Consider the following 26,357-nt stretch of genomic DNA (forward strand, 5'->3'; position numbering starts at 1 on the left):
TTTTTGGGGGTTTTTTTGGGGGGGGAGTGCAGGGGGTTGGGGCAGAGCGGGAGAGCGAATCTTAGGCAGGCTCCACACCCGGCACAGAGCCCGACGTGGGGCTCAATCTCATGACCCTGAAATCATGACCTGAGCCAAAATCCAGAGTTGGACACTCAACCAACTGAGCCACCCAGACATCCCAAGATATATATTAAGTTTTAAAAAGGCAATGTCATTAAGAAACTTCCAAATATGGGGGTAGGTGGTTTTCAATTCTCCTTTCTTAATGACAATTTCGTAATTGGGGCAGAACCCTGTGCCATGCAAAGGGTAATTCTTCCTCTGCTGTTAATTTTCTTAGGAAGCTTCCCTTGTATAAAAAGAGAATGTCCTAAATTAACAGTAGGTCTCTATGTGCATCTAAACAAATAGAAGAGAAAGTCCACTGACTCCTCCTTCTTCTACTACCGTAGTGATGTTTTCAAATATTTGGTGAAATCCAGAGGCAAGTGAGTAGCTACTTCACTGCAATGTCTTTTGATTAGTTGATTTAAATCTTCATTCAAAAATGAATCCCCTTGTAAAACTTCACTCTGAAAAAATATTAAAAGTGACTCACATTAAAAGTTCTTCTATCATAAGCAAAAGCCAAGCTGTGAGCAAAATTGAAAATGGCAACAGTAGACCCAAACCAACACATGAAACCTGATATGACGAGCACTGGGTCAGGTCTGGGACACAGCCTACACTGAACAAAACAGTCTCATGACCATCTCCAGAGTCCCAACCCTACGGATCCAGCCTACCGTCAACTCCTAAACATGAAAAAAAATCTACCTATAATACAATTAAGGAAGTTGGAATCAGTTAATAGAGACATTTAGTTTTTATTTCATCTGTTAAAAAAAATAATGAAAAAGTATCACATACCTTCCTTTTGGAACTTGAAGATTTAACAGGAGGATTGAATGTCATTGCAGCCATGCTGTAGGTCTCAAAAAGTTCTGCAGCAGATCTATAATCACAGAAGGAATGTAAGGACATCACCCGATCTGTATAATCTGAAAAAATTAGACTGTACCCAAAGAGAAGGACTCATTATTCTAAACCCCATATAGTAAGATATAACATAATCCTGCTCTTGAAACCAACAAACCAACACACTCGTAAAATAAATCCTAAATTCCCATGTAATGACAATGCTATCCAACTAAATCTACCTCAGAGAGGTCTGGTGTACATTTAGAAACACAGGCCTGGACAAAGACAAGGCTGAGCAGAAGAACTCCAGCTCAGTGTAATCAAATCCCAACTCGGCCAGTTATGTGAACAATATGCAACTAAGTCATGGGGGCCAGACGAGTGAAGCATGGAGTTACCTCCATGAATTTCAAATAGCTCAACCCCTCAGTTATTGGCCTGGATTAAAAGCAAGGAGAGGCCAAGGACAGACTAAATGTCTATACCCGTGGCATGTAAATGAATCCTTAGTGACTTGGGGTTGGTTCACACTCCCCGAAGGAGATCAGCAAGGGCCTACAAGGGTTGCAATTAGAGTCTCATCTCAAGCTCCACCCTCCAGGACAAGACCATCATGAGTCTTCTTTCTCAAGCTTTTGGGATAAACCCATTCTTCATCTTCCTCCAGAGAAAGAAACTTCTGGCATAAATGAGGCAGACATTCAAGATCTTTGACGAAAACATGCCAGAAAAAGATCATGAATAAGAACACTGACAGGTAATTGTTTTCTCCTTTTTCTCCCTTTTAAAAAATGAGGCTGGAGGACAGGTGGGAAGTATGAAGGAAGAAAAAAGTAAATGGCCACTTTATCATTTAATAAGGCCAAAAGTTATCTCTCTTCTACCCAGAAGGAAAAGGGTTCATGGGAAACTGGAGTTTCTGCCTCATTTAGAGGGAGGAAGCAGCTGACTTCTGCCATGCAAAAATATAGACCTATTTTGCCAAATCTCCCAGTACTTCAAGAGAAGCTGGAACTTCTAGGTGAATTTGTCCAATATTTAAAATATAGCAAATAATTCAATTTTTGTTTAAACTCTGAAGAGGCCAGAATACCAATCTGCTGGCCTACCAGTCACTTCTATGATCTCCAAATTAGAGAAACCAGTGGGCTGCAAATGAAAATTCTACAGCAGGATATTAATTGTGAGTGGTGAGTATATTACAAGGGTATCTTTTATGTCATTTCCTTTTCTGTGTAATTGCCTCATTTTGTAGGGAAAAGGGCCATTATCTTTTCAACTTTTCTGTACTTTTGAAATTTTTCTGAGTAAGAAGCTGGAAAAGAAACTTCTCTTGGCAGGATCCTACTCCCCACCTGGAGCGTACGGTGGAGGCTGGGAGTACCAGCCAGCCAGGCCGCACTGCACCTAGAGGACTGGGAGCCCCACAGAGAGGAAGTGCGGCCCCTCTGAGTAGCAGTGTTCCAAAGCACTTTCTTCTCTCACTTCTCCCCTGCTGGCCCTAGCACGAAAGACCATTCAGCAGCAGGGAGGAATCTCACTGTGCTTGGACTTGTGGATCTTCCCAAAGAGCAAATATGGCATTATCTTATTAACTGCTGAAGCTGAGTGTCGGGGGTATGTGTTTTCACTACTCTTTCTACTTACCTGGATGTGTGAAACTTTTTATAACCCAAAAAAAAACGTTAAGCGATTACCAAAACACTAACAAAATCACTGTCGGCATGTTTTCTCCTTAGAACAATTCAGGAATATGAAGTGAGACCAAATCCAGATCAACTGGCACTTTCTGTTTTAAAACCTATTACTTTATAAATAGAGCAGACTTCTCAGAGCGAACAGAGACCAACTGCAGTTTGTGGTCTGATTACCTCCGGCTCAACTCCGGTTTGAGTGCTTCTGAGCCTTCAGAGGGGGCTCCGGCGATCAGGTGAGCCGCAAATCTCTGCACGACGGGATGGTAATGTCTCTGAAGGACAAGCAGGACAGCCACATTTTGCACAGGTCAGTACTTTATAAAACATTGGCTACAGCAAAGATTTTCTGTAATGAACACTATTTTTTAAAATCATATATGTATATGTAATTCACATAACCACATACCAACAGAAAAAATACTCTCTGCTCACATGATAACAACATGAATCTGATGACCAGGTTACCAGTGACGTAGCTTAGTCTTGCTTTTACAGCATGAAAAGAAAAATCAAGAAGCAATTTCTCTTTTAGAGTGAAAAAAGTTAGTTTACAACAGGTTTCCTGAAACATATTTGCTACGAGTCTCCCTCTAATGTGTCCACACCGTAGAATCACAACAGTGCCGCCCTCTTAAAACTGAGGGGCTACCAGAGTCTCCTTGGGCAGGACCCAATACAAATCTTCCAATAGTGCTGGGGAAATAGTTCAATTTTCTAAACCTCACCCCACAAAAATGTTATTTTCTGCCTCCTTAGAAAATGTACCTCAACATCTTAAAGAACAGTAAGAGCAAAGTGAAATATAGACTATTAAAAGAAGAATTCTCCAAAAAGCCATCCCAGAACAAAATTATATTGAGGACTCTAGCAACAGTAACGACTTGGGGAAAAACTGAAAAACACTGCTCACAAAGAAAGGGCCATCCTCACTGGGTGTTATACACAAACAATGAATCATGGAACACTACATCAAAAACTAATGATGTACTGTATGGTGACTAACATAAAATAAGAAAAAAAAAAAAAGAAAGGGCCATCCTTACCCGTAGTGCATGCAATTCCCAAAGCGCAGTATTCTGAGCATTACAGTACTCGGGTTCATCCAATTCAGGAAGGAAAACCCCACTTCCCTGAGACTCATTGTCAAGCAACAGATCTGTTTTTGGGAAAGTCTGCAAAAATGTCACATAAAAATAAGAATTAATTAAATTAATACTGGTAAAGAACGTTACTGGGTTCTATACTTTTCTTTTAATTTAATTTGATTTTTATGCTTAAATAAAAGCTATAAGCGGGGAACCCGGCTGGCTCAGTGGGTGGAGTGACTCTTGATCTTGGGGTCATGAGTTCGAGCCCCATACTGGGTATGCGTAGAGCCTACTTAAAAAATAAAACATTTTTTAAAAAGAGCTATAAACACATGTACTTTATAGCTATATTTGTACTGACACGAAAATGTGTCCATCACCATTAGTGTTAAAAAAAACGTCGTAGAATAATGTACACCATAAAAAAAGCTGTATTGTCTGTGTATGTGTGTTGTACATGTTTATATATGAATTATAAGTCTGCTGGAAGGAAACCCAACAAATGGTAAAAATGGTTACCTCTGGAGAGTGTCAACAGGGGTGGGAATGCTTTGGTTTTGTAATTTTATATACCTCTTTTCTCACTGGATTTTACCATTTTGCCTTATCAGAGTAATAACATAAATAGGGGGAAAAGATGCAAACAAGATAGCACTGTTGTACTACCAGAACTTGGCTTTCTATCATTACTTACCTGCATTAATATTCTGTTAGTTGCTAAAATGCCAATGCTTGAATTTGGAAGAACGTGAAGAGCAAGGGTACAAAGACGCTTGATGAAAGCAAGGGCTCTCTGCTGAGAAACCTGCTTTCTGCGCTTAGTTAGCATGACGTCAAGGCACTGGAGTAGAATCTCGACACCTTCATTGGTAGCACCTAAAACAGCAGGTATACCCTTCAGGGCTGTTCTCATTCCTTTTTTTTTTTTTTCATTCAATTAACCAACCTACATTACATCATTAGTTTTCAGATGTAGTGCTCAATAATTCATCAGTTGTATACAACACCCAGTGCTCATCACATCACATGCCCTCCTTAACGCCCACCACCCAGTCACCCCATCCCCCCACCCCTCCAGCAACCCTCAGTTGGGTTTCCTATACTTAAGAGTTTCTCATGGTTTGTCTCCCTGATTTCTTTCCATTCCATTTTCCCTCTCTTCCCCTACGGTCCTCTGCCCTGTTTCTTATATTCCACATATGAGTGAAACCATATGATAATTGTCTTTCTCTGACTGACTTATTTCACTCAGCATAATACCCTCCAGTTCCATCCATGTTTATGTAAGTGGTAAGTATTCATCCTTTCTGATGGCTGAGTAATATTCCATTGTGTGTGTGTGTGTGTGTGTGTGTGTCACATCTTCTTTATCCATTCATCTGTTGACAGACATCTCAGCTGTGTGTGTGTGTGTGTGTGTGTGTGTGTGTATCACATCTTCTTTATCCATTCATCTGTTGACGGACATCTCAGCTCTTTCCAGACTGGCTATTGTGGACATTGCTGCTATGAACACTCGGGTGCAGGTACCCTTCGATCACTACATTTGTATCTTTGGGGTAAATACCTAGTATCATTACTTTTTCATTATACAACTTCACTGCATTCCAGAGAAACCCCAGACAAACCGTCATACCTGTCCCAATCATTTCCCTAACCAATGAAGTAGTGCTATACTGCTCAGGAGATGCAGAGGGTTCTACCACAGCCCCAGCCAATTCCAGAACTTCTTTCTCCAACTCCTACGTAAGGTTCAATACAGATGTGTGGCCCGCAGAGGCCAACATTCTAATACGCCAATTCCGATTTCTCACTTTTCATTGACTACACACAAGATATTCTTAAAAGATCAGTATTTATTAAAGACACATTACCTAATGTACATACCTGCGTGTAACGTGAACAGTGTTTTATACAGATGTGTGTAGAATTTCATGGGGTCAATATTCAGAACATCACCTTTGAAATTACAACAAACAATTAGGTATGTTACAGCCTCCAAAGCTAAAGCAAACAAAACTTGATTAAGAAAATATTTTACCTTGCCCAGAAAGAATATGAAAAGCGGTCTGGACGCAGTGAAGGCTTTCTCGATAGCTCAGGTCCTTGAAAAAAAAAAAGGGAGAAAAGGACATTAAGGATAATAATCACCATTCATATCTTAAAAAGTAATTCATGAAATAGAGTTACTTACACCAGATTCGATGAGAGTATGCAGTACTACTAATAAATCATCAAAAAACTCCACATTTATAAGGTGAGCAAACCTAGAATCAAACAGACCTTAGTCAATAGGTGACCTAAAAACAGAAATAAAACAGCTAGAAATTAAACTTGACTTTAAAGCCATATTTTTAATATTCCCTATTTCGATGTTAGTTATGATGCAGATGGTGGTAATTACTGATACTTCTCATTAATTCAGAATGACCTTTCTAACAATTCACCCACAGCTGGACACTACACTCAGCAGGAATATATGAGGCACGAAACAAACTGAAAGTATTTCAGAAATACTTCTGCCCTACAAAACAAGTTGTTAAAAACAACTCTCCAAGGAAAGTTTACCGGCTACCCCATGCTGCTCTAACTCGAAAGAGGGCCAAAAACATCAGCTTCTGGAAAAATGGGAAGCGGGAAAAGGGAAAGGAGGAAAGAGACTGTTATTTATAGGAATATGGACTCTACTAAAGCTTTAAAAATAAAATGGAAAGAATATTGGACCTAGTATCTAGTTCAGGCTCTGAAATTAATTGCCTACATGATCCTAGGTAAGTCACTTGTCAGTCCTGGGTCTCTGTTTCTAGAAATAACGGAGATCACTCAGTAGAGTTACAGGAGAATCATCTGACCTACTAAATGTGAGAGCACGCTGTACAGTGTAAAATCCTAGGCACTGACGTACTTAAAAGTCAAGATCTTTCTTCAGTATTAGTGCAAGAGCCTTTGACACTACATAAAGCCTAGAATAAAGAATCTTAAACATGATACATTCCCCGTGTACTAGTACAACTTTTTTGTGAAGCAACTGGGCAGTATTTATCAACATTTAAAATGAGCAGACCCTCTGACCAGGCAATATATGCACACAAGTGCATGAAGGTATTTCCAGTGCAGCATAGCGGGCTGGCCAAATAAAAGTATCACCAAACCATAAAATGGAATATTCCAAATGTAAAAAAAAAAAAAAAAAAGGTGGATATAATCACACCAACATGGGAAGAGACCCAAAGTAACCATTTTATCAAAACAGAACAGTCTACGTAGCAGGACTCTATCTGTGTGACAGAAGACAGGCAGACAGACTTATGTATATATATAGGAAAATTGTAATTTTTTAATTTTATATGCTTCTGAATAATTTGAATTTTTGAAGTAAGTAGATATGACTAAAAGCTTTTTTAAATAAAGGAACTGGTCATTGAAAAACAAACAGTAGGTCCTATCCAATGTAGGAATAATCCCTTCTCTGACCAACCTCCCTTTGAATCTTTTCAATAACAAGGTCCAATTACTTTATAATCCCATTGCCAAACAGCTCCAGTCATTACAAAGAAATTTCCTATACTAAACAGAACTTGCCTTTTCTCTTTCTTCCAACCGTAAGTCCTGTTTCTAAAGCTGTGCTGTCCAATGATGACAGCCACTAGCACACGCGGCTACTAGGCATCTAAAATGGGACTGGTCCAAACTGAGATATTCTGTCTGTGTAAAATATTCATTGGTTTTTTTTTTTTTTTAAAGATTTTATTTATTTATTTGACAGAGCACAAGTAGGCAGAGTGGTAGACAGAGGGAGAAGGAGAAGCAGGCTCCCTGCTGAGCAGGGAGCCCGATGCGGGGCTCGATCCCAGGACCCTGGGATCGTGACCTGAGCCGAAGGCAGACGCTTAACGACTGAGCCACCCAGGCGCCCCTATTCATTGGTTTTTATGAAAATAAGACCAAGTATCTCAATAACTAATACCGATTGTACGGCAAAATATTTTAAACTGAGTTCGATAAAATGTTAAAATTAATTGCACCAGTTTTTTACTTTTTTAATGTGGCTAATGGAAAACTTTAAATCACATAAGTAGTTCACATTATAGTTCTATTGCACTGTCCTACAGGATACTACCTCACATACCTGGAAAACTACCACAACCACCATTATTCTAGCTCACATCCCCCAATAGGTTCACTAGAATATACAGAGAGATTTCTCTTTCCGGGAAAGACTGCACAGGACTCGAGAAAAGGATGCGCAAGCAGGGTTAGAAGAGACTGAAGAGTCGCGTGCACGGACCACTCAGAAGTCTGACAGTGGATAACTGACCACAGCGCAAAAAGAACCAAGAACTGAAGAGATGAACTTTCGGGACCCCCAGAACTTAGCAGAAGAAAGGAGTTACTGAAGGAGATTTAAAAAATAAAAGGCTTGAGATGAGAAAACTAAAAAGACAGCATTACGAACAGTTTCAAGGAAAGGCCGGTGACAAACAAAAAAGGAAAAGGACACTGGGTCATCATTAGTGAACCCTGGTTAAGAGTCACGGGTTTTTTGGTCTTATTTATTTGGAAAGAACTGAGAAGGCTTCAATCTACACAGCTCTTACTTGGCCAGGCCTTCTAGAACCGACGGCAGGAGAGGTGACCTCTGGGCCTTCTTCAATATTCTGAAGTAGGTCACAAACACAATATTCAAAGTCTCCGTGTGCTGGCAGAAGAAGCAGACAAAATGACTTGAGTATAACCCCGTACCCTTTCTCCTGAGTTACTATAGCGATGACAGTCAAAGCTCAACCTTCTGTCCCTTCCCGACCCTTTCCACAATCCAATCTTAGGAGCTTCAACAAAACAGAATGAAGATACGCACCTTGTGATTTCACGAGACCAGCAATGATCACATCGAAGACTCGGCAGATTAACCAAGATTATACAACCCCAAGTTGAAACAATAATCTCTAGTTAAAACCATTTAACGAAACATTCTAAAAGCGTGAGAGAACGTGAAACTGCCTACCAGTTTAAGCTTTCTCTCCGTGCTCTCTGAAGCTTCTGCCTCCAGTAGCTCTCGCTCTAGTTTCTCTTCTGCTTTCTTCCACTGGAAAGAGACAGGAAAGAAAAAGTAAGAGTATATAGTGCTGAGTGAAAAAGCAAGCTTCAGAGGCATAGTATGTCAATATTCTGAAACACATACCCTAACCTGTCTATGAATACAAACACAAGCACAAGTACACAGACCTGAAGCAGCAGCAAACACACACCAAACCAAGGACAGCGGCTGCCTCCTGGGAGGAAGGCAGAACAAGACTGGGGAGAGGAACAAAGGGGACTCTCACTCTATCACTGATGGTTTCTTCTCAAGAATGAAACTGAAGTCTATTAATATTTGCTCATTGTGAATGGTAGATACATGGAATATTCCATATTATTCTCTGTAGTTTTCTATAATTTAAGTTTTTTCAAAAGAGAAAAAAGGGAAGAACACACTGAGCCCAGAAATAATTCTTACTGTTAAATCATCTATAACACGGAAATTAGTCATCAACAATACCTCCTAAACACATTTACATACAATGCATAAAACCAGACACTATAGAGAAATTCAACGAAATATAAGTTTTTCCACTTTCTTACGCAGTATGAGCAGCAAATAATGGTTGCTAAGCTGCCTAAGACGCAGGGGACCGACTGAGAGAGAGTTTCCTTCCTTCATGCGCCATTTAAGGAGCTGCCATGTTCTTAGTGGGTCTGTTTCCCCACCACAGATACGTACATGCTGTTTCTAACAGGGATATCCAGTTTATATTAGGATAGTATGGTATAAAAAATTAAAATATTTACCTTCATTTGTTTCCAATTATTAAGTCTATTGTGGTATACTTCTGTCCCATTTTCAAAATTTATTAGGGCCATTCAAAGATGGATATCCCTGAAAACTATTTTTTGTTTTGTTTTTATAAGCAATTTGATAACCCTATGTAGAAATGTTTTGAGAAGTAATAACGATGCTGGTAGTAGTAATTCATGTTTATAAAGCATACCCAGTGTCACGCACTTGCTAAATGCTTTACCTGCATCATCTTATTAAGGTGCACGGTGACCCACGAGGTACGTGCTATTACTAGCTCCATTTCTCAAAATTAAAAAAAAAAAAGGTTACCAAAGTTTCATACTAAATAAACAAGGGGCTGGAATTTCAACCTAGGTTTCAAATGCAAGCCAATAAAGAAACGTGCTTCAATTAACAAAAACCCACTTTGTTGCCAAATTTACATGAATATCGCCTTCCTGGTCAAGGAAGGGATCTGTGTATCACAATGAATCTGAAGAGCAAAAAAATTAAAACCCAGCATGACAAGGAAATTTTTTCATCAACTGCTCTTTTTGCCAATGAACTGTCAGTTTAATTAATAAAGCACTTCTTTGCAATAACTGGAAAAAATAAAATTTTCTAAATATTAGGTTTTGACACATTTATATTTATGATTTAACTATGATTTCTGCCTGTGCCTACAATATGGTTTTAATCTCAAATCAAACAAAAAAGGAAATCAACCAAACCTTTCTCTGCATTCTTGATAGAGTTTTTCTCTTTTCCTTGAAAGTCATGAACTTTTTTGGTTTATTAATGTCCTCTGTATCTTTTTTCACTTCCACTTCTTTGATTCTTAAGCACAAGAATGTCTTTAACATCTAAGATGAAGAAAACACAATATACACCTTAATATTTATATTGCCATCAAAACCTTTATACAGAGAGGTTGGCATTTAACAATGTTTTTCCTTCCTTTGTGCCAAAAAAAAGCAAACAAAATACACCTTTGACACATCTTTTATCACATTGCACACAAAGTTCTATTATCTTATTGCTAAACATATTCAGTAATCTGCGTCTCTAATAGGACACTAGTATTTGGCTAAATAAACATAACATTATTTTGCAGTACAATGAGTGGAAGGCAGAGAGGACACATTACCTGGCATCGGTAGACAGGATTACAAAAAGTGGACAGGCCAGAAAAAGGTTTGGACCAGTATGGGAGGAGAGGATGTAAATTAGATATTTCTAAACCAGCTTTAATTTACCAAACCAGCCTCCATTTTGCAGTCAGTAGTTCTAATCTTCATTTTTTCCCCCAATTAAAAACAAAACACAATAACCAAAAAAAAAAAAAAAAAACCCCACGTAGACCAGTGTTACTAATTTTAAGACAAGTTATTTTCCTTTAAACCAATGGGTCTCCAGCTTCAGCAAACATGAGAATCATCAGGAGGGCTTGTTAAAACACAAATAGCTGGACCCCATCCTCAGTTTCTGATTCACTAGGTCTGGATCAGAGCCCCACAATTTGTATTTCTAATTCCCAGCTGCTGCTGGTCCAAGGACCACAATGAAACTACTGCCTTAAGCCATTCAAAAAATCCAGAAACTAATTTGGAAATTGGTGTTTTGTGTACTACAGCAACCATACAAAGACAAAAGGGGTTCAAAATTCGAACTTTCTCTGGAAGAAACCACTCTACTGACCTCCTTCTATCATAGCAGCATTCCTGGAAAAAACATGTGAGAACTACGGTTTGTATTATTTTGATGTTCCAATATGTACATTGGAAGAAAGCAGAATATTTCAGTTTACAGGGCTTAAAACACAGAATGGAAACAAGAAAGAGTTAAAATTAGAAACGGCGAATATGAAATCATTCTAGGTACCAGAAAGATCAATATGAGTATTCTGTAAGTATTCTATGTGCTCATAAAATATCACCCACAAATAAAAAACGTAACTCCAGATTAAAGATGGCCAACTAATCTTTGGCAAGGGCACCAATAATACACAATGGAGAAAGGATAGTCTCTTCAATAATGTTAAGAAAACTGGATATCCACATGCAAAAGAATGAAACTGGACCACTGTCTTAACACCACTCAAAAAATTAACGTGAAATGGATTAAAGATTTAAATGTAAGAACCGAAACCATAAAACTCCTAGAAGAAAACACAGGGGAAAAGCTCCTCAGCACTGGCCTTAGCTAGTGATTTTTTGGATAGGCATCAAAAGGCACAGGCAACAAAAAGCAAAAATAAACAAGTGGGACCACATTAAACTAAACAGCCTGCACAGCAAAGAAAACCATCAACAAAATGAAAAGACAACCTACTGAATGGGAGAACATATTTGCAAGCCTCGTATCTAACAAAGAGTTAATATCCAAAATATATGAGGAACTCCTACAACTCAACAGCAAAAAGCAACCTGATTTAAAGAACAGGCAAAAGACGTGAATAGACATTTTTCCAAAGAAGACATATAACAAATGGCCAGTACATACACAAAAAGGTTGGTTCAACACCACTAATCATCAGGAAAATGCAAACGAAAACCACAATGAGAAATCACCTCACACCTGTCAGATGGCTATTATCAAAAAGATAATAGGGGTGCCTCGATGACTCACTGAGAGGAGCATGTGACTCTTGATCCTGGGGTCATGAGTTCGAGCCCCACGCTGGGTGTAGAGATTACTTAAATAAATAAACTTTTAAAAAAAGATAAGAGAAAACAAGTATTAGGGCATGAAGATAAGGAAACCCTTGTATACTGTTGGGAGGAATGCAAAGTGGTACAGCTATGGAAAACAGCATGGAAACTCTTCAAAAAATTAAAAGAGAATTATCATATGATCTAGTAATCCCACTTCTGGGTATAGATGCAAAAGAAATGAAGTCAGTACCTCAGAGATATCTGCATTCCCATGTTCATTGCAGCATTATTCACAATACGAAGCAAAGATATGGAAACAGCCTATGTATCCACTAACGAATATAGAACCTGCGCTATATACATATAATGGAATACTATTCAGCCACTAAAAAGAAGGATCCTGCCATTAATGACCACAGAGATGAACCCAGAGGACATCTTGCTAAGTGGAATAGGCCAGACACAGAAAAACAATATTGTACAATCTCACTTACATGAGGAATCTAAAAAAGCCAAATGCATACTAAAACAGTGGTTGACGGGGGGATGGGGGACATGCAGAAATGTCAGTCAAAGGACACAGACTTCCAGTTATAAGATAAAGAAGCTCTGGAGACTGAATTTATAGCATAGTAAATAGAGTTAATAATACTGTATTGTATAATTTGAAATAAGCTGAGAGTAAGTTTTTAGGATTCTCACCACAAAAAAAAGGTGAGAGGTGATAGATGTGTTAATTAATTTGACTGTGGAGCACCTGGGTGGCTCAGTTGGTTAAGCTACTGCCTTCGGCTCAGGTCATGATCCCAGGGTCCTGGGATTGATTCCCACATCAAGCTCCCTGCTCAGCGAGAAGCCTGCTTTTCCCTCTCCCTCTGCCACTCCCCCTGCTTGTTTGCTCGCTCTCTCTCTCCCTCACAAATAAATAAAATCTTTAAAAAAAAATTAATTTGACTGTGGTAATCATTTCACATATTGATTAAATCATCATGTTGTTTTCCCAAAAAAAAAAATCACACTGTACAACCTAAATATATACAAAAAAAGAAAAACCCAACAAAGAGTTCAGAAATAAAATACTGTATATGGATTTAAAACAAAATAAAGGCAGCATTTTAAATCAGCAGCAAAGGGAAAATAGTATTGGAATAACTGGCTATCCATTTCAGAAAGTATATATACGTATTAGATCTGCACCTATACCACACACACAGAAAGATGTCAGATGGATTATTTAAATATAAAAATTAACACTCTTCTAGAAGGAGAGAATCTATACTTGGGATTGAAGAGGTTCTTCCATGCATGACAAAAATATAATCTCATCTATAAATGGCGAAAAAATGACAGAGTCAATTAAAATGTAAAACTTCTTTAAGACAAAAAAGACCACAATACAAAATTAAATGGCAGAGCAACAAACAAATATTTGCAACTTACTATCCTTTATATGTAATATAACCTCAACAAACACCAGAGCTTTTGTTTCTTTTATTCACTACCTTATACCCAGGACCTAGAAGAGTGTCTAGTACACAGCTGATATTTACTGAAATAAATGAGTATCAAAAAGTATTACAAGTCATCAAAATACCTGAGGAGAAAAATTAGCAACAATGCAAATGGGCAAAAAAATTCAAATGACTAATAAATATGTGAGAACAAAAAAATATGTATGAGATGTACAGGATGATTTGCCCACCAGACTAACAAAGATTAAATGGTAGAAACATTCAGCATCGGGTAGGTTGTGGGGAAAAGACACGCCTGTCACTGTGAGAACATAATAAAATGTATTTGCGGGACAATGTGGCACTATCTCTCAAATGTATCAATGTGTATACTGTTGGATCCAGCATCTAAACTTTAAAAACTTAACTCACAGAATACTCCTGTAAGTATGAAAAAATAATATAGCCAAAATGTTCTCTTTCATGATCACTGTAGAAACAACTCAGCTGTCCATCAAGTAGGGGGCTATATTCACATAATAGGAAACAGACGTTAAAAAGAATGAGACAGCCCTATACAACACAAAATGAAAGCAGCTCCGGAAGAGCTTCCATAGAATAAATGCATTTTTATTTTAAAATCTACACATGTATTAAATAAATAAATAATTTAAAATCTATATAAACAAGGGGCGCCTGGGTGGCTCAGTCGTTAAGCATCTGCCTTCGGCTCAGGTCATGATCCCAGGAAGCCTGCTTCTCCCTCTCCCACTCCCCCTGCTTGTGTTCCCTCTCTCACTGTCTGTCAAATAAAGAAATAAATAAAATCTTTAAAACACATATATACATGTATATATATATAAACAAGTATGTATGTCTATATAAACCTCTAAAATTCATACTAAATTGTTAAGAGTAGTTACACTTGGAGAATCTTCTACGTTATACACTTCTACAAAGAATAAAATTCCTAACAACTGAAAATTAACTTTGTAATTTAAAAACAAATAAAATGCAAAGTCAGAAAAGGCTTACCTCTGGCCTAACCTCGTAATTTCTGCCCTTCACAAAACCAGAAATCACTTTAATCACACCAAGGGAAGCTTGGCCTAATTTATCTTGTTTAAATAGTTTCTTCACTGCGTCACAACACATTTCAGATACCTGAAAAATAAAATGTTACACTCAGCCGGTGTTTCTCAACCTCGGCCCCACTGGCATTTTAAGCCAGACAGTTCTTCGCCGTGGGGTCGCTGTCCTGTGCACGGTGGCAAGTTTAAAGGCCCCCAGGCCTTTACCCACTAGATGCCAGTAGTAGCCACCGCAGGGTGACAGTCGAAACTGCGTGCAGACAGTCTCATGGTCCCCGGAGGGCGAAACCACCTCCCGCTCAGAACCGCCACACTAAACTTATGTTCGAAGAATTTTCTTAAAGAGGCAGTGTTTAACAAAGTGACGCTACTTTAGCAATGAATGATAGCTCCAAAAGAATTCTGAGAGAGGAAAAAAATAATCACAAGGTCTAGAATTCTGCGTTCGGGAGGACAGCAACAACCACTTAGCAACCCACCGATCTTGACACGTCATCCATGAGAGGGACGATCGACACAATGATGTTGTTGTGGAAGTTGAAATGAGGCAGTGCCACCAACAGCTCACACAGGCTCCTCACGGCCACCTCCGCCAGCCCTCTGTAGGCCTTCAAGGGAACTACGTTACTTTTCTTCAGTTTCCTTTGCTTCCAGTCTAATCAAAGGACAACCGTAGTTACTTTACTCATTGATCAAAGCTTCAACTAATTAGCTTTCTTTTACAAGAATATGCAATAATACACTGTGCCAATTCTTAAATGAGTTGTGTCCACCCTTAGACACAAGTACAAACGTTATCATTAAAATTTATCCGCCATCATCCACCTTCTGACTCTGACCATAATGTTAAGAACTCTGGCTTTCCACACATTTTTAAAGATGTATCATTAGAGGATAAGGGTCTCAGGGATAAATCAGGGCAGGGGGAGACAGAGAGCTGGATATCTTAAGGAATCCCTGGGCTCTACCAGGCTTTCCCCAAAACACTAGATTTCAAGAAGCCTGGGTTCAAATCCTAGTCATCCACTAATTGGCTAGTGAATACGAGCAAGCTCCAGATTCTGAGCCCTGATCTCTTCCATGTTCCAAAAATTCCGGAGAATCTAAAACATTATTTCTCCTGACTTCTTGCTAATGCTCACTGTGGTATCTTTACCCAGGAGGTCCAGAAGATTTAAGGTTTTCTTCAAAATAGCCGATAATTCACAGTACCTCTTTTCTTTTTTTTTTTTTTTTTTTTTTTTAAAGATTTTTTATTTATTTATTTGAGAGAGAGAGAATGAGAGAGAGCAAGCACATGAGAGGGGGGAGGGTCAGAGGGAGAAGCAGACTCCCTGCTGAGCAGGGAGCCCGATGCGGGACTCGATCCAGGGACTCCAGGATCATGACCTGAGCCGAAGGCAGTCGCTTAACCAACTGAGCCACCCAGGTGCCCCCACAGTACCTCTTTTCTTTAAAGATTTTATTTATTTGACAGGGAGCGACAGAGAGAGCACAAGCAGGGGGAGTGGCAGGCAGAGGGAGAAGCAGGCTCCCTGCTGAGCAGGGAGCCTGACATGGGGCTCAATCCCAACCTGAGCCAAAGGCAGACACTTGAAGTCGACGGAGCCATCCAGGCACCCTGCAGTACTTCTTTTCTAGAAATTTCTGCATACATACTCTGCCACCATAACATAGCATCCTGAATATGAAAATATGCTGGTTTTTCTAGAGTAGGTTCAACACTTCCCTGTACATTATACACAACCGGAGATGAGAAACAGTATAGAGGACGGTGCCTGTGTTTTAAACTTGCTTCTCGTGTATATGAGTTTTCTTCAAACACGCTGTATTCATCGTAAGAACCGTATCTTCTATTTACCTGAAGCTGACGAGACTTCCTAGTGGATGGATGAATAAACAAAACGTGGTACATATATACAATGGAATATTATTCAGCCTTAAAAAGGAAGGAAATTTTGACACGTGCTATGAGAATCCTGAAGACATTACGCTAGGTGAAATAAGGCGGTCACAAAAGGGCAAATACTGTGTAAGTCTACATAGAATACGAGGTTCCGGGAGGAGCCAGATCCATATTCACCTCAAATTCGAAAGGAGAACGGTGGCCGCCCCGGGCGGTACCGAACTTGCGCCGGGGAAGATGCAGAGCTGCGGGTGCACGGCGGCCACGGCCACGCCACATGGCATTTACCAAGCGCCGCACAACTGCACGCCTGCGAAACTGCTACGACGACAGACTCGATGTTATATTTTACCATACATTTTTTAAAACTTAAAAAAAAAGACTTCATAATGGTTCCATCAGCTGAGAAAAGGCCTACGCCTGCATGGTGCGATACAGAGGCCACCAGCCCCGTGTGACAACTGAGTACTCGGACTGTGGCTAGTCCAAATGCACACGTGCCCTAAGTGTGAGATACGCATCAGATTTTGAACTTAATACCAAAAAAGGAATGTAAGATACCTACTTTTTAAAATCGATTACATGTTGAAATAGTAATCATATACATAGTAATTTCATTACTTTTTACTTTTTTTTCTTAGTGTGGGTACATATTTCTCAAATGACGTATGTGTCTCATGTTCTATTTCTCTTGGACGGTGCTGGTCTACACAAAGCTCCCAGGCCTTGGATGTATGCTCCTAAGTAGGCTCCAGTTGGGAGGCCAGAGCATAGGAGCAACATCCACGGCACCCACCCCCCACCCCCACCATCTCCTTCCTGCCCTTACTGGGCCAACACGATTCGGTAATCCTGTTCCAACTGAGAAACTCGGTGATCCTTAGGCCCTTTACTGAGTAAAGGAGCCCAACTGAGTAAAGTGAAAGCACCTGACCTAGGCAACTGAACGTCTTCTCCATTCATGCTCCAATTTTCATATGCCCTTCCTTTTTTTTTTTTTTTTTTTACAGATTTTATTTATTTATTTGACAGAGAGAGACACAGCGAGAGAGTGAACACAGCAGGGGGAGTGGGAGAGGGAGAAGCAGGCTTCCCGCCGAGCAGGGAGCCCCATGTGGGACTCGATCCCAGGACCCTGGGATCATGACCTGAGCCGAAGGCAGACGCTTAACGACTGAGCCACCCAGGCGCCCCTGCCCCTCCTTTTCTGAACAAAGAAAAAGAGAATAAAGGTTTGCTGGAAGAGTTTATCATCCAGTATGATTGACTTCTCTCTAAGTCCATTTTCAAGGCACTAATTTCATCCATTTCAAGTCATCCTTCCCCCCTAATTCCCCTAACCATCTCCAAATAAAAACCAGCAGCATAAATTTCAACCATTCAGGAATTCAAGAAACATACTTACTAGGGAACGGCCTGGAGCAACAATACTACTAACAGCTGATCAGTACAGGCCCTGCACAGGCCAGCCACAGCTGTAAGCAGGTTTTATCTATAAATTAATTTACTTCTCACAACAATCCTATGAAGTAAGTACTATTATTTATAAACAGAAAAATGGAAACAGAGAGATTAAGTGATTTGCCCACCACATGGGTAGTAAGGAGAGAGCCCAGATTTGAACCCAGGAAGTCGGACTGTAGACTCTGCTCTTGACGACCCGCTATACTGACTCTCACCACAGAGCACAGAATATAGAACTCACCTTCCTGAACAAAGCTAAGTATGTTATGTATTTTAAAAATGTTCAATATACCTTTAACCACTTGCTCCAGATTTTCCAAATAAAATTTATACTGGCTAACCAGGCCTTCTTCAAATTCTCTTAACTTTTGGGTTTCTTTGCGGATCTGAAAAAATCAAAAAGACCACTCATTTTTTTAAATCAAAATACCAAAATCCTTAAATTAGCACAAAATGTGAGTGCCTTATACCCAGTCCTATAAAAACAAACAAAAAAACCCCTACAATTTCTCCCATCTCTAGCTCTCCCAAGTGTTCAGCTTATTTTGTATAGTAATTGTATCTATCATTACCTTGGTAGATTTTTCTGCTTCTGTGAGGGGTCGTATTTTGTATGAAGGAGTAATGTCTTTAAATAACTCCAGCAGGGAAATTATCACCAGCTTTCGAACAGTAACAGCCACATCAGGATCCTGTTCCATCAGCATGGAACGCAGTTCTTTCAATTTTTTAATCTGTTAAAGAAATATATGGCAGAGGGAGAGACAGAATCTTAGGCAGGCTCCACGCCCAGCGCAGAACTAGAGCCACAATCCTGAGTCATGACCTGAGCTAAAATCAAGAGTCACACACTTAAACGACTGAGCCACCCACGCGCCCCTCAATACCTTCATTTAGAGATGAGGAAAATAAGACTCAGAGTTTAAGTGACTTTTCTAAGGTTACAAAAAACATTAAGTGCAGATGTAGGACTAGGCTAAGGTTCTGTCTACTCTTATTCTACCTCCGTCACTATTTTAATGCTTTTCCTTTTTGTATGTGCTTATAGGTAATAAGGGAATCTTAAAATATTAGACATTCACACCTTATCTAATATGAAGAGCTCAAAGAAATTAGTACTACTTACGTTACTTTCTGGGTCTGATAATATGGCAGATGCCAAGGCTGCAATATGCATTTTCTTCTCCTGTAATTTCTTCCTTCTCTCAATCAAATGTTCTTCTAGTGTCAGCTCTCGAATGGGATCTTCAACGATCTCTGAAACAGATTAGATTTCCCCTCTTAAACGTTTCTTTATTTACAAGTATCCAAGAACCTTAATCAATACAATAATATTCCTATAGTAATAAATAATAATTATAATAAGTTTTATTGAACACTTGCCATGGGCCAAGATTACTACATATGATCCTCTCAAAAATGTTATGAGGCAGGTACAATCATCATATCCATTTTGTACATAGAACATGAGGCAAAGGGAGAGTAACTTGCTTATACTCACAAACCTGGTAGAAATGGAATTCAAAACCCAGGTAATCTGACTCGAGAGCTCATATTCTTAACTACTATGCTAATAAACTTACAATAATTCCCATGAATTAAGGGAAAAAGCAACCTGATTTAGTTTTTTAAAAAAGTACAGAATATTCTCCCTTGTTTCCAACTCTATACAGTCCTTCGCACTGCAGAAAATATGTCCATCTTAAGAAAAGAAATTGACAGGAAACTAGATTTAATAAACACAGAAGCATAATCTCTAATGAGCCTATGAAGGATGAATGAAAACAATTAGTTGACCTGTAATCTCATTTACACCATTAATGAGGTTTGCTAAGCTAAAGTAAAACTTAACCAGTTTGTTCTATTGCAAATTCCAAACAAATAGAATTTCAAACCATAAAAATATGTTCTTTCAGTTTAACTTTGATTGCAACTGTCTTAGCTATTAGAAAACCACACTCAATTATCTAAAACAGACATATATACAGACATATATAAGTATAACAGCTCTAAGGGGGGGCGCCTGGGTGGCTCAGTCGTTAAGCGTCTGCCTTCGGCTCAGGTCATGATCCCAGGGTCCTGGGATCGAGCCCCGCATCGGGCTCCCTGCTCAGCGGGAGGCCTGCTTCTCCCTCTCCCACTCCCCCTGCTTGTGTTCCCTCTCTCGCTGTGTCTCTCTCTGTCAAATAAATAAATAAATAAATATCTTTAAAAATATATATATATAGGGCGCCTGGGTGGCTCAGTTGGTTAAGCGACTGCCTTCGGCTCAGGTCATGATCCTGGAGTCCCGGGATCGAGTCCCACATCGGGCTCCCTGCTCAGCAGGGAGTCTGCTTCTCCCTCTGACCCTCCTCCCTCTCATGCTCTCTGTCTCTCATTCTCTCTCTCGCAAATAAATAAAAAAAAAATATATATATATATAACTGCTCTAAGAAGTGAAATGATTTCATATCACAAAATCATTTTGTAATTTAAAGCTAAAAAGTTAGTATTTGTAGGCAGGTCCTTCACTTAAAATTAAAAAGAATTCAAAATGGTAATAATTTATAGGACTCTTCATGCAGGCCTAGACATTACAAACATAACTGCATAAAATTCTCCATAATGAAGAGCAACAAAGAATCAAATTCCACAAGGTGAGACTTTCAACATGTGGGAAAATGTTCAAAATGACCTTGAAATGACCAGTACTCTAAAATGCACATTTCAGACTTTATCTAAAATTAAGTCACATTTACTATTACGCAAAAAAAAATATATAATTCTCAATTAACAATTTAGTAACTACAAAAGTACATTCCATTACCTTCCTCAAGTTCCAGCTCTTCTTGATCCTCTTCATCTTGGTTACTGTCTGTAACTGTATGGAAAACATGTATATTAAAAAATCTGACAATATACTTTTAAAGTGATCAAACTACAAAGAAAAGCAGGAAAGTGATTACCATAAAACTTGGGAAAGTAGTTACTTCTGTGAGGAGGAAGCAATTAATGATTGAGGGGAGCACAAAGGAAGTTTCCGGGTGCCGGCAGCATTTACTTCTTGCCCAGACAGTAGTTTTATGGGTGTGTTTTTTGTGATAAACCACGTAACTTCACAAGGCAACTCTGATTTCTAGACTTCTCTGTGTGTTTTATTTCACAAGAAAAAAGATACATGTAAGAAAAAAAGGCTAATAAAGGATAACTAATATTCTAATTTTAGAAACGAGTATTTGGTGAAAAAAAACTGAAAAGAAAAGCACCTCCAGATTGTAGCTTCAGCTATCTCATGACACAACAGACATGAGAGATAATCACCTGTATTTCTGGCCAAAAGCATCAAGCTTGCTCTATGACTAATTGCAGCTACCCCCTATTTTGTAGGTAAAAGTAAGAATAAAATTCAATCTTAAGTGGGAAAAAATATGTGGTATTAGTAAGGAGCTAAAATTTTTACTAATACACTGGATGATTGATTAGATTCACCTGGCTTCTCCCTGGTCTGTGGGATTATACCACTTTTATCCTTGATAGGAAGTAAGTGAATCAGTTCCTTCTCTGGTGCAGTTTGCAGAGTTCTTGGTATTTTTTCATATTTATCTATAACACGCTCATGCTTTCGTTTCTTGGCGTGAACAGGTTCACTGCAGAAAAAAAAAAATTCCAGTTTTAATGTATTTAAAAAGGAATCTAGAGATCACTTAAAAAGTACAGAAAAGTAAACTACTGGCTAAACTTCCAATAGGTATACTGAAAAAAATAAAAAATAAAAAAAATAAGTACATAGAGATTAGCACCTAGACCGGGCACATAGTAGGCACTCAAATAGTAAATGAATAAAAGAATCATATATTCTGCCCCGAAGACTACGGCTGCATGTAGTTTTTCCCTTCAGATGCAAAACAGAAGTGAAAGTTATGGCAGATTCTTTTTGAAAACTATTCCACAAAGCCAAGGGTGACATCATGCTATTTTACTTCCCCAAAATCCTTGAGACCATTGCATGGGCTTAGGAGTTAAAAAGATCTAGGTTTAAATTTCAGATCCACTAGTTGTGATCACAGGAAGCATCAGTTTCCTCTGTAAATGGGAATAATACCTCCCCAACAGGGTAACAAGGACTGAGATTGTGGCCATTAAGAACTCAGGACTGTTCTGCCAGTTCCCCAGAGAACTACATTCTTCCCCAGTGCACTCTACTTCACTATTCAGACTCAAAAAAAATAAAGCTGTACACTAAATAAAATCAGTTTGTTTTATTCATGAACTTCCTTTATTTAGGAAATAAACTGAGTCACAGGGTTTACTCTCTTATGTTCCGAGCTGAACATCTTGCACTAACCACCTAACTAAAATTCTGAATCAAGTTTTTAACACTGAAAGGATGTGAATGTTTATAATCTAAATTAAGTATTACCTAGAAGAAAGATCTCTTGTTAGAAAAGATGCTCTTTGTCCTAAGTCTCTCATTAACTGCAAGTCATCTTCATCCATCATATCCAAAGGAAGGGCTTCCTCTTCTTCCTCCTCTTCCCGTTCAATCCTCTTACCTGTTCCAACAACAACAAAATCAGAAACAGGCATTAGAGGCATAGAACTCCACGTTTCTGTGTCAACAAGAGGAAAAGTTTATGCTTTTCTAGTATGTCAGCCCAGTGTTTCTAAATGGAAGCACTAATGACACGTTGGGCCGGACAGCTCTTTATTCCACTGGGGGTCTTGAGCTAAGCAAAATGCTCGCATCTCCAACCCCTGAAATCTAAATGCCAGGAGCCTTCCCAGGTCACTGTCACAACCAAAAATAAAACGCCTCCACACAGTCTGCAAGGTCTCTCAGAGCATGCGAGAACCGATGATTTAGCCGCTTCGCTCCTTCTGATCCCCACCGACTCTCACTTCCATTCCACTTCAGCCACCCCCTCCATGGGCCACATCCCATCCCCTGACCACAACCATCTGTCCTTGCAGCTCTCATTCGGTTACTTCCACTGCACTTCTGTGACCAAATACATAGACCTTCAATCCTCTGACCACTCTACTTCTATCTTCCATTGTGTTCTATCTTCACTCCTGGGCTTCTGCTGCATGGCAATCATTTCAACTGCCCTCTTGATAATATCCTCAACTACTTTCCCTCCTACAGCTTAGGCACAGACATCTAACAAAACCCCAACTGATCACTCTATCTTCTCCCTCTGTCCCTCACTCTCTCTTTTTTAATATAAAAATGAATGTCAACTAAGTGCCAAGCACTGCTCTAAGTGCTAAGGATTCAACCATGAACAATAAAATCTTAGCGTCTTCCCTAACAGAACTTGTAATTCTCCTTGACTCCAATAACACTCGTAAATATCGCCATATAAATGTACACATTGCACAGAATGGAACTCCTACCTACTTTAAATGAGCTTCCCGTTTCTCAAAGGTGACCAGCAACTGGTTTATTTCCCTGATCAGCTTTCTCTCTTCCTTAGCCTTTTCAAATCTTTTCTCTATCATCACACTTCTAACCCCATCACCTACCTCACTTCATAATCCTCAGAGGAGCTAGCTTCCTCCATCACTGAGAAAAGAAAAGCCAGAAGCTAGAAACTCCTGCAATTTCCCACAATGAATTCAACAGCATCTGCATCCATCTCTTCTGTTTTCCTTCTCATAACATTGGAAGAGTGCCTCTCCTCCTGGGCTCTGGATTTAACTTCCTGCCTTCTCTTGCCTTGTTCTATCATTTAAGCCCCCTCTCCCTTATACCTTCAAACTCTCTAACCCATTAAGTTCTTTATATCAGCATTTTAAGATGGTCGTTATTTTCCAGTGGGCAATTTGCCAACCTTTGCTTCTCAGATCATATAGATCATATTGACGGACTACAGCTGTCAGTCTTAACAGCTGTATGGTATTCTACCATAGATAAACAACATTTGTGTCATTTAACAATTCCTGTTGATGAACATCTTACTTTCAATTTTTGATCACGGTGGCATTTTTGTTTGCTATTATTAATAATGTTGAAATGAGCACACTTGGAAATATGTTCTTGGCAAATTTTTTCAAATATAATCATAGACTGAATTCCTAACAGTAACATGTTAGGTCAAAGGAAAAGCATTTTCTGAAAATCTTTTTCTGTGATAGTGTATTTGAGTTTATAAATATATTTTTTCCTTCTTTTTATTCAAATGGTATAAGCATCTCATACATGTGGCAAAAGCCTATAATTTCAAGTGAGTGAAAGCATCAATGCACACTACTTTTCACCTTGTTTTTTAAAATTAACTATTTTGTCGGGGCGCCTGGGTGGCTCAGTCATTAAGCGTCTGCCTTCAGCTCAGGTCATGATCCCAGGGTCCTGGGATCGAGCCCCGCACTGGGCTCCCTGCTCCGCCAGGAGCCTGCTTCTCCCTCTCCCACTCCCCCTGCTTGTGTTCCCTCTCTCGCTGTGTCTCTCTCTGTCAAATAAATAAATAAAATCTTTTAAAAAAAATTTTAAAAATTAAATTAACTATTTTGTAGACAATATATATTTTTTTTTAATGAACATTTTAGGACAAATCAAAAGAAACTACAGGACATGAATGCTTTCACAATTACCTGGTCGTTTTTCCTTTGGGTCCTCCAGTGGGATCGGTTTCTTAGACACAGCATCTTTTACAGCTTGCCTTAGTTTCCTCTGTTCTTTTCGGTACTTCTTGAGAGTGCTTTGTTGTTTAAATTGCTTATTTTTTAGCTTGTTTTCAAGTTTGACTTTACTAGTTTTTAGTAACTTCCGAAAGCTGGGGATCTGTTTTTTATTTCTTCTCTAGAAGACAACAACACGAGTACTGCATACCCAGAAATTTAAACTGCAAACTCAGAACAAAATGTTGTCTTTAAAGTAAGTGCCATTCATATATCCTCTTACTGTTTGCAAAGTTCTCCAACATATTTGATTCCAACAGCCTAGTTAAGCAGTTATTGCTGTTACCTTCAAATTATTACTGAAAAAGCTAAAGCTGAGAGAGATTATATGACTTGTTAAAGACCCCTAAACTAAGGAGGGCAAAACAGAATTCGGATCTTTGGATTTCAACGCTTGCTGGTAACCCCTTATTCGGAAATGCAAATCCCAGCTCTTATTTTCTGTGAGAACCAGGGCAAATCATTTACTTTGCTATCCCTTTACCCTTTAGGGAAGAAAATGGACTCATCTCGCGTCCCATTACTCACATTATAAACTCGTTGAGAACAGGACCCTGTTACCCATTTGTAAAATAAAGGGTACGAAAGATGGTCTCGAAGAACCCTTTAATGTCCGACACCCTACAGACAGAAGACTCCGTGCTTCTATCATCGCGGCCCCCTGAAGCCAAGTGCGAGCACAGTGGGCGATCAAGGAAGCTCCAGATCTAAGTGCCGGGAAGTTGGCAGAGCAGAGAGAGGGAGCCCCGAATCCAAGCCACCGCCCCCTTCACAAGGGCAAAAACTCGCCGAAAAACTACACCAGGCAGCGACTGTCAGCCAAAGGGGCCCTAAGCCGCGGAGATCGGGCTCCTCAAGACACTTACCGCCTTCATCCTTAAATATGAAGAGTCCCGACCCTACACTTTCACCAGGGATAGGGGTAATCCAGGAATCGCGAGGCGGCAACTAACACACGTGCCCAAGTCTCAACACTGCGCAAGGCGGAAGCTACCGCTGGCTCCTCCCCATCCTCCGCCGCCGGAAATAGGGGTGGGACTTCCGCGCCCCGCCTCGGCCGCGCGCCCTCTTGCGGCGCCGGGCAGGTGGCACCCCGGTGAACGCGCGTGTGAGCCTGCAGTGTCCCAGAGCGGCGCGCTGGCCGAAGGCGGGTGGCCCCGGGGGAGCTTCACAAGGTCTGTGATTCCTGTCCTGTCGCCCAATTTCCTTTAAGTCCTGGAGAAGTCGGGCTCCACCTTTCAGAACGAAAGGGCTTGATTTTTATCAATCACCTTACTGCACGTCGTGCCTGTCCTCACGCAGCGTATCTGATCTTTCTGTCAGAGATACTGACTTTGGCAGTTAGTTTTCCTCCGTCCAGGCTTGAGGGCAGGAAAGGTTTATTCCTTTTGTGTAATGCCTGCCCCCTCGACGGGCTCTCTGGGCGTGCTTGTGGAATGGCGAATGACTTCTCCTGACCCTCCGGAGCTCAAAATTCTCTTAATGCTGGATATTTTGTTTTGAAACATTTCTTGCCTTCATTTTAACCATTGTCTGATAAGGAGGTGTGTCGGTGAGACTCT

At 39.7% G+C, this 26,357-nt stretch overlaps 1 protein-coding gene across 1 annotated transcript; it reads right to left on the bottom strand.

Annotated features, from left to right (window-relative positions):
* Positions 1-29: 29 nt before the first annotated feature.
* Positions 30-25,790, bottom strand: NOC3L (NOC3 like DNA replication regulator). The gene is made up of 21 exons (XM_032432184.1): positions 25,662-25,790; positions 24,709-24,916; positions 22,535-22,667; positions 21,604-21,761; positions 20,942-20,995; positions 19,259-19,389; positions 18,705-18,866; positions 18,425-18,518; positions 15,242-15,417; positions 14,707-14,835; positions 10,298-10,429; positions 8,754-8,834; positions 8,347-8,447; positions 5,943-6,015; positions 5,790-5,853; positions 5,636-5,707; positions 4,443-4,624; positions 3,704-3,832; positions 2,835-2,932; positions 913-997; positions 30-575 (listed from the first exon to the last, which is right to left on the bottom strand). The coding sequence occupies exons 1-21, from the start codon at positions 25,668-25,670 to the stop codon at positions 447-449; spliced, it is 2,400 nt and encodes a 799-aa protein (XP_032288075.1). The 5' UTR covers positions 25,671-25,790; the 3' UTR covers positions 30-446.
* Positions 25,791-26,357: the final 567 nt, after the last annotated feature.

Source organism: Phoca vitulina, unplaced genomic scaffold, assembly GCF_004348235.1.
Source record: "Phoca vitulina isolate PV1807 unplaced genomic scaffold, GSC_HSeal_1.0 scaffold48, whole genome shotgun sequence".
Lineage (NCBI taxonomy): Eukaryota > Metazoa > Chordata > Mammalia > Carnivora > Phocidae > Phoca > Phoca vitulina.